Source organism: Antechinus flavipes, chromosome 6 (assembly GCF_016432865.1).
Source record: "Antechinus flavipes isolate AdamAnt ecotype Samford, QLD, Australia chromosome 6, AdamAnt_v2, whole genome shotgun sequence".
NCBI lineage: Eukaryota > Metazoa > Chordata > Mammalia > Dasyuromorphia > Dasyuridae > Antechinus > Antechinus flavipes.
In genome coordinates this window covers 152,259,948-152,269,420 of record NC_067403.1, presented here as the reverse complement: position 1 = coordinate 152,269,420, position 9,473 = coordinate 152,259,948, and the positions used below count along the sequence as shown (strand labels likewise).

General features: G+C 32.0%; 1 protein-coding gene across 5 annotated transcripts in view; it reads left to right on the top strand.

The window, feature by feature from the left end:
* Positions 1-9,473, top strand: part of EMCN (endomucin) — a 166,017-nt gene that overhangs the window by 81,441 nt on the left and 75,103 nt on the right. For 4 of the 5 annotated variants that reach the window (XM_051966410.1, XM_051966412.1, XM_051966409.1 and 1 more), the window contains 2 exons: positions 4,951-5,025; positions 7,482-7,595. The exons of the other annotated variant lie outside the window; for it this stretch is intronic. In XM_051966410.1, coding sequence (XP_051822370.1) covers positions 4,951-5,025; positions 7,482-7,595 — 189 coding nt within the window. The remainder of the gene's footprint in view (positions 1-4,950; positions 5,026-7,481; positions 7,596-9,473) is intronic. 5 annotated transcript variants of the gene reach the window in all.

Here is a 9,473-nt window from a genome sequence, read left to right as displayed (position 1 = left end):
GAAATAGTGGAGGGGCAAGTTATTTTCCTAGTATTGTTCTTTTGGGACAATAAGGAAGGAAAACAAGAAAGCATGCATTTGTTAAGCACCTACTATGTGCCAGATACTATGTTAAGTGATAAATAGTTATTATCTCATTTGATCTTCTGAGTAATTCAGAGAAGTAGGCACTATTATTATGAGGCACACAGTTTAAGTGACTTGTCCAGGGTTACATAGCTAATAAGTATCTGAGGCTGGATTTGAATTTAGATCTCACTGACTCCATCTACAATGAGCCACTAGCTATCCAAACAAATAAAATAATATTTTTTTTTATCGAACAAAACTGTTGGAATGCATTTCATCTTCCATAGATTCATTGAGAGCATCTTTGAACAGCTCTATTAAGAGACAGGATGTCAGTAATGATAACTTCCCATGTTCTCAAGATATCATATCTTCACACTGTATATCTGAAATAGTTACCTAAAATCAGTTTGGTTTTTTCCATTCTTATTATCTCATTAACTTTTCCATAGGGTTTGAGCTGATTTAGGGACTCCTATACTTAGAGAAAAGCAAGACTTCATCCTGCTATACAAGGAGGAGAATGACATAGGTGATGGCAAAGTGCTAAAGAGAAAGAAAGAAATTGAATATGAAGACTAAGTATCACATGTTTTTTTACAACCTGAATGGATACAAGACTGGACAAGTAGTCAAAAAAAAAAAACCTCATGTCCTGCCATTTACTAACTGGAATTTTCAAGAATTAATTTAATTCATGTATGACTTAATTTCCTTATCTGCAAAATATCTGTGTTAACAGCTTTCATTTTTTTTAATTTATGGAACAAATTTTCATAACAATACAATAAAAATAATAATTATATATGACACTGTAAGTCATTGTACACAGTAGTGTACAATTTTCTATTTCTTTTAAATATACAATAAAGTTAATATGAAAATTTTTCCGTCCCCCTATCCTGCCCTAAAGATGGCTACTACTAGACACAAATGTATGCATGAATTATTCCAAACATACTTCTATTTATCAGTTCTTTGGATGCTGATAGTATCTTCTTTTCTACATTCTTTCAGTTAATTTGTGTATTAATAATACTTAAAATGATTTAGTCATTCAAAGTTGTTCTTAAATAATATTGCTGTTACTGTATACAATGTTCCCCTTGTTCTGCTCATTTCATACTTCATTATTTCATGTAAATCCTTTCATGCTTTTTCTAAGATTATTGAGCTCATCATTTCTTATAAAACAGTAGTATTCTAACACAATCATATTCCACAACTTGTTCACCCACATCTTAAAGACTTTTTAAAGATTTAAATGAGAAAAAAAGATGTGAATGGCATGCAAGTGTAAGTTGTGTTATCATTATCATCAATGTAATCATCTGTTTCTTGTCATCCTGCTGTTTAATGGAGTTTGAATAGAAATAGTGGAGGGGCAAGTTATTTTCCTAGTATTGTTCTTTTGGGACAATAAGGAAGGAAAACAAGAAAGCATGCATTTGTTAAGCACCTACTATGTGCCAGATACTATGTTAAGTGATAAATAGTTATTATCTCATTTGATCTTCTGAGTAATTCAGAGAAGTAGGCACTATTATTATGAGGCACACAGTTTAAGTGACTTGTCCAGGGTTACATAGCTAATAAGTATCTGAGGCTGGATTTGAATTTAGATCTCACTGACTCCATCTACAATGAGCCACTAGCTATCCAAACAAATAAAATAATATTTTTTTATCGAACAAAACTGTTGGAATGCATTTCATCTTCCATAGATTCATTGAGAGCATCTTTGAACAGCTCTATTAAGAGACAGGATGTCAGTAATGATAACTTCCCATGTTCTCAAGATAGGAAATTTTCAGGAATGATATTTTGAAAACACAAAAATGTTCTTCTGGTTAATATGTATTTTCTTGGAGTAAAGAAAGCGATTATAAGAATGAAACCCTGTGGTTTACCACTGACCTTTCTTCAAAGATTTTCCAATAAGATTATCTTTGTTTACAATCCAAAGGTATACTATCTCTTGTAACTGCCAAAACTTCTGATCTTTATCTGAAACCTGAAACTTATTTGCTAATTTTGCATTTTTCTTGCCAATGGCAGAGGCTCCTTCATGAAAGAAGTGTGAAATGTTCAACCCATGTGGCCTATTGACTTGCTCTGATGCAGTCAAAAACCAGAGCAGATGGTTTAACCAAGAGTTTTTTCCATTCTTATTATCTCATTAACTTTTCCATAGGGTTTGAGCTGATTTAGGGACTCCTATACTTAGAGAAAAGCAAGACTTCATCCTGCTATACAAGGAGGAGAATGACATAGGTGATGGCAAAGTGCTAAAGAGAAAGAAAGAAATTGAATATGAAGACTAAGTATCACATGTTTTTTTACAACCTGAATGGATACAAGACTGGACAAGTAGTCAAAAAAAAAAAAACCTCATGTCCTGCCATTTACTAACTGGAATTTTCAAGAATTAATTTAATTCATGTATGACTTAATTTCCTTATCTGCAAAATATCTGTGTTAACAGCTTTCATTTTTTTTAATTTATGGAACAAATTTTCATAACAATACAATAAAAATAATAATTATATATGACACTGTAAGTCATTGTACACAGTAGTGTACAATTTGCTATTTCTTTTAAATATACAATAAAGTTAATATGAAAATTTTTCCGTCCCCCTATCCTGCCCTAAAGATGGCTACTACTAGACACAAATGTATGCATGAATTATTCCAAACATACTTCTATTTATCAGTTCTTTGGATGCTGATAGTATCTTCTTTTCTACATTCTTTCAGTTAATTTGTGTATTAATAATACTTAAAATGATTTAGTCATTCAAAGTTGTTCTTAAATAATATTGCTGTTACTGTATACAATGTTCTCCTTGTTCTGCTCATTTCATACTTCATTATTTCATGTAAATCCTTTCATGCTTTTTCTAAGATTATTGAGCTCATCATTTCTTATAAAAGAGTAGTATTCTAACACAATCATATTCCACAACTTGTTCACCCACATCTTAAAGACTTTTTAAAGATTTAAATGAGAAAAAAAGATGTGAATGGCATGCAAGTGTAAGTTGTGTTATCATTATCATCAATGTAATCATCTGTTTCTTGTCATCCTGCTGTTTAATGGAGTTTGAATAGAAATAGTGGAGGGGCAAGTTATTTTCCTAGTATTGTTCTTTTGGGACAATAAGGAAGGAAAACAAGAAAGCATGCATTTGTTAAGCACTTACTATGTGCCAGATACTATGTTAAGTGATAAATAGTTATTATCTCATTTGATCTTCTGAGTAATTCAGAGAAGTAGGCACTATTATTATGAGGCACACAGTTTAAGTGACTTGTCCAGGGTTACATAGCTAATAAGTATCTGAGGCTGGATTTGAATTTAGATCTCACTGACTCCATCTACAATGAGCCACTAGCTATCCAAACAAATAAAATAATATTTTTTTATCGAACAAAACTGTTGGAATGCATTTCATCTTCCATAGATTCATTGAGAGCATCTTTGAACAGCTCTATTAAGAGACAGGATGTCAGTAATGATAACTTCCCATGTTCTCAAGATATCATATCTTCACACTGTATATCTGAAATAGTTACCTAAAATCAGTTTGGTTTTTTTCAAATTTTAAGCAATATTAATAAATTAATGTAAATAATAAATTTAAAATTATATTATATATTGTTGTATCATATCTTATATTATGTATCTATATAATTAAAGTTATATTATTATATAATAAAATTATTTACATACCTTTTAAAGTTTATGAAGTACTTTGTATAAAATGCATTATTTGAAATCTGCAACAATCCTGGAATATTACAGATATTGTTATCATCAATGTACAAGGGAAACAGAAGATCAGAAAAGGCAAGCAAGCTGTCCATGATCCTATAGTTAACAAACATAAAATGTAAATTTTGAACTTAGGTCTTCATGTTTACAAGTCCAGCATTTTATCCATTACACATCAGATTATCTCCCATCATTTAATCAGTTAGGTTTTATTCAGAGTAAAAAGGTTAAAAATGTTTGCCAGTCCCTTTCCAAAGACACAAAGCTGGACATAATTTTTTTTTAATTCATGGGGGGGGGAGTGTCATATGTCCAACAGTTCAAGATATGTTTCAATTTCTATTCCTTTGGGGTGGGGACAAGATTGCTACATTCAACTTACTTTTACTTTAGTAACTCAAAGAGCCAAAAGGATTCTATTTTTTTTTCATCCTGAGAAGTATGCATGTCATTTCCAGAGCCTAGAAAACCCACCTTGTTAAAAAAAAATAAAAATAAAAAACTTGTATATAGTAGATTTACTTGCATTTATTGGACCCTTCATATGCATGATTGTAAATGATGAGAGATGATTACTATAATGGAAAGATTGTTGAACTGGGGTCAACTAAATTTGAATTCAGACTACTGCTTATTTTATTTCAGAAAGTCACCTAAAATCTGTTTCTTCTGTAAAATTAAAGAGTTAGATTAAACCAATTGCTAACATCTAATCTGTCTCTACATATGTGGTCCTATGAATTGAATCTCCCTACCCCCAGAAAACAAGTATTTCTTTATACTCTCTGAATTATTTTCTGTCTCTTGTGATATTTTAATTACATTAAAGAAAGGTAATGGTTAGGAAATATACCATTAATATGAGTCTATAAGTGAAATAGTCAAATGCTGAAAAAACAGGGGTTCTGAGGCCAACCAGAGTTCTTACTCACTAGGGAATGGTGCTAGGAAATAGAGAAAGTCTCTAGTTTGAATGATTAAAAACATCTCTACAGAATGATTCCTACCCATTCCCATTTTCTACCTACACTTGATTATTCTCTTGACAGAAATGATGAGAACTCTGGTTAATAATAATGATGTCATTTATCTCATCAAAATAGGAACAGTCAAAGAATCATTATCAACAACTGTGATTTCTATAAAGTCTTCATCTAGCTCAGCTGTGGTAAAGACAGGTAAGTGGCACACCTCATTTATCCAGTATCAACAGAGAATGAGCTATTCTGTGGAAGTTACTTTTCTAGTTAGCTGAAATTTAATCCTTTAAATATCAGATTGGCTTTCTTTTAATAAGCTTGAGTAGAAATATCTCTAAAATATACTAACATTTCACTCACTTCTTAAATAGGATTTAATTTTTTTTATAACTACATCAATTTATACTAAAGTGCAATAAAGTTAATAGCTATTCATGTGTACAATTCTGTTTTCCCCTACACAAATTGGGCCCAGATAGTTATCCCTTCTGAGGTGGGTCTGGTTGTTATTTTTTTGTTTGTTTGTTTTTAATTTTTTTTTTTTGGTATCTTCCCTTATTATTAGGTTGACACTGTGCTTCTCTCTTGTATTTCATCTATTTTCTTCCTTCTTTTCTTCCTTCTTTTCTTCCTTCCTTCCTTCCTTCCTTGGTCCCTTCCTTCCTTCCTTGCTCCCTTCCTTCCTTCCTTCCTTCCTTTCTTCTTTCTTTGCTTGTTTATTTGCTTGCTTCCTTCTATCCTTCTTATTTTTCTTCATTTTTAAACTTAGTCTTCTATATTACCATGTTGGAAGTACAGGGACTCCACAGGCCAAGTCCCTTCTAATCAGCATAGGAGCTTTGACTTGCTCTGTTTCTGGACCAGACTGGATAACCCTACCTTAGTTTAGTTCCCTAGTGTGAACTTGATTGGCTTAACTGAAAGCAATCACAAGGATAACAGACATTTGCCACTATGTTTAGTCTAACTTGCTTTTTTTCTAACCATTCAGGGCTGATATGTTTATCATAATTATGTCTAAGGTATGAGTAAATAAGCCACGAAAGACTGAACAGTTCTCATGTTAAATGTATAAAATGTTCACTGCCTGCCCTTTGTGACTTATTTCTATTTCTTTAGACTACAGAGACTTTTGTATAAATATATAACGTGACCTAAGAAACACAGTTTCTTATTTTTCCTTCTTTCCTGTCAAATTTCTTGCATGAATACTCTGCACTATATTTATTATCCCAATTTTCCTTGACACCTAGTTTCTAGCTTCTTAACTACTTCTCTATGTATTTAACATAAATATGTTTTGAATGGGTAAGTGAATATCTTCCCAAGAGGCCTTACTTGACTTGTTTTCTTTTTTTTTAATTATATTTTCTATTTTCTTATCTGTCCAGAAACTCCTTATATGTATTTTTTATATTGGTATGATCAGAGTTTAATACAGTGCTTGGAATATAGTTGAAACTTTAAAAATGCATGCTGATTGATTGAAGGGCACAAAGCATTTTCTATGAATTCATAATCACTATCAACCTTGGCCATAGGTGTATACAATCTATTTAATGTATGTACCTATGGAATTTTTATTTTTATTTTTAAGGCATATATTTGTTGAAAACTCAATTGTAAAACATTTTTATCCATCAATTAAAATGGAACTAAAATTTATTTTTAATTAAAAATCAAACATTACTTATAAAATAAAAACAAAAAAATTCATAAAATACTTTTTTTTTAAAGTATGAACATCTGTGACCTTGTCTCATTCTTCTTAGTTTCTCAGCATTATTTAACTCTGCTAACCCACCATTCTTTATTGGAAATAACCCCCTAGACAGCAATGATTTTGTTTTCCTAATTCTCCAGGGCACAATTCCTTCTTCCTCCCTCCAAATAAAGACATCTAGTATTAATCTTGATGCTCAGGCCAAATTATTCTTTTTTCTCTTCTTTGGACACTTTGGTCCACACACATAACTTCAAACTATATAGATTATTTTCAAATGAATATTTTTGCCTGGGACCAAATTATACAATTCTATTAACTGCTGGGTATTTGAGATCATTTCTTCCATTCCTGAGAACCAACAACATATCCCCCTGACTTTTTGTTTGTTTGTTTTGTTTTGTCAATAGGAACAACATTCTCCAAAGTACCAGATCTTGAAACTTCAGAATCTCTCCCACTCATCCTCAGTTCCTTTAATATGACTTGTTCAAAATTTAGGGATATTTGAATTCCTCAAATGGTTCTCCCTCACCTCCTCTCAGACCTGGTACAGTGGAAAGGGAAATGGATTTGGAACCAAAGGTCTTGAGTTCAAACAATAGCTTTGCCATTTATTACCTGTATGATCTTGGGCAAGTCATAACCTTTCTAATTTTCTATTTCCTTATCTATCAAATGAGAAGAGTTTGAATCAGTCTCAAGAACTTTGGTAGTAATCCAGTTACCAAATGCCTGATTGGTCAAATTCCTTTGTTGTCAAATTGGTAGAAATGAGCAGATGAATCAGTATTTCCAGTAATGAAATGCACTAAGTGCTAATCAAATACATTAATTGTCAGAATGAATGACTCAGATTTCTAGCTTTCAACCTAAGATTTTTTTTACTATTAACATTAATTAAAAAAAAGAATACTTATTGCCTTCACAGCAAAAGAAACAACCCAAAATGAGAGCTCAAGTGTTTTCAGCACTGCAAACCCTCAAGATTTCGATCAACAATTTAAGAGTACTGTGTTGACTACGCAAAGCAGCCAGAAGAGCAGTAAGTAAGAAATGAGGATTGTTGATGTTTTGAACCATAAGGATAACTAGTTACATATATATATATATTTCTACATAAACCTTGAGGCCTTAATGTTAGTATCAATAAAGATGTCATAAACAGAATAGGCACTATGCCCTTAATGATGAAATATTTTGCAAAGACTAGGAGGAGAGAAAACTTTCAGAAAGAATAGGACCTCTAAATCTCCTATTGTTCAAAGAGATTGGAACCCATAGCATTCTGTGAGTGAACAAAGAACAAGTCTGATCATATCACTCCTCTGCTCAAGAAGCTTCAATAGCCCCCAACTACTTTAGGTAATAATGCAAACTCATCTGTTCCAAGAATTTAAAGCCTTCACAATCTGTATCCAGTCTATATTTTTAAGATTAATTACATCCTACTCTTACTAATATGTTCTAGGCCTTAGACAAACTGGTCTATTTGTCATTCACTTTATACAACAATTTATCATTCCTCTCTATTTCTTTGCTCAAATATACCCTATATCTGGAAATCTCTCTTTGTTTCTGTCTTCTGTAATCATTAGCTCCAAGATTCAGTTTAAAGGCCAACTTTTTGAAAAGGCTTTTCTTGATTATTCAAGTTGTTAATGTTTCTCACCCTGTTCTGCCAATCTCTATCTATCTATCTACCTATCTTATCTATCTATTATTACTGATGTATCTATCTACCTACTTATTACTATCTCTCTATCTCAATATGTAGTGTATATGTTGATACACTGTTATGCATGTGTATATGTGCATATATCGAGAAATATGTGTGTATGTATAAATACAGTATATGTGTGTAAATGAAATTTTAAGAAATTTTTATGAACTTGTTATCTTTCCCTAGTAGAATATTAGTTATTTAAGGGAAGGAATTGATTTTTTTTATCTTTGCCTCCTCAGAGCCTAACATGAAGAAGACACAATATATTTTGGCTGATTAATTCTTTACCCCTTTTGACATCAGATTCATTTAGGAGTTTTTGCTAGATGACTTCTTCAAAGGGAAAGGTGAAGAGCAAAGGCATCAAAGTCATCACATGCAGAGCATTGGCGAAATAGAGTTCTGAATCAGGAGGCCTTTATCTATATTCTAGTTATGTCTTCAAGGCACCTTTAGCTACCTAAACTTCAACTGGTCCCTGTACAATTTTGCCAATATTTTTAGAATACATGTATAGATAGAAGTTATGAAGAGCATTTAACTATCAAACAAGGACTGAACCAACTATTAGGATCTTTCCCATCTCAGAGACAGTATGACTCTACTATTTTCAACTTTAGACTATCTATCAGTAATAGCTAATCTCTAAAAAGTTCTAACTCATTATGCCAGAACTCAAACTTTTTCTAAGACCAAGAGCACAAAGTTGCTTTGATGAAAAAAAATATCATCTTTTCAGAGACTGGGGCAAAAATCTTGATGTATAAAGTCAAATTTGAGACCCCTGTACTTGAGGACAAGAAAAAAAATGCCAAAAGGGAAGAGGAAAATATTTCAAACAGAGCAAAGTCTGGCTGCTTTCAGTGACCATTCATTCAGAAGTGAGAGGTTGGCTTCCTGAGTCACAATGACTCCTCATTTTATGTTGAATCATTTATCAATGTGCATCAAAGTAATCTTTTGAGGTCAACCACATGTATATAGTTCTTTGACATGATTTAAAATAGCTGCTCTTGTCTAATAATAAATCCCTACATAGAACCAATCCTTTAAAAATGAAAAGAAATTTAATCCCTTAGTAACCTGCAGATTTCTGGGCAAGACAAAAAAGAAGAAATAGCTACTATTCTCTTTTACTGCCTGCCCTCTTATTAAGCCATTGAAACCCTCATTTACCTATGTGTCAGGCATGGTGTT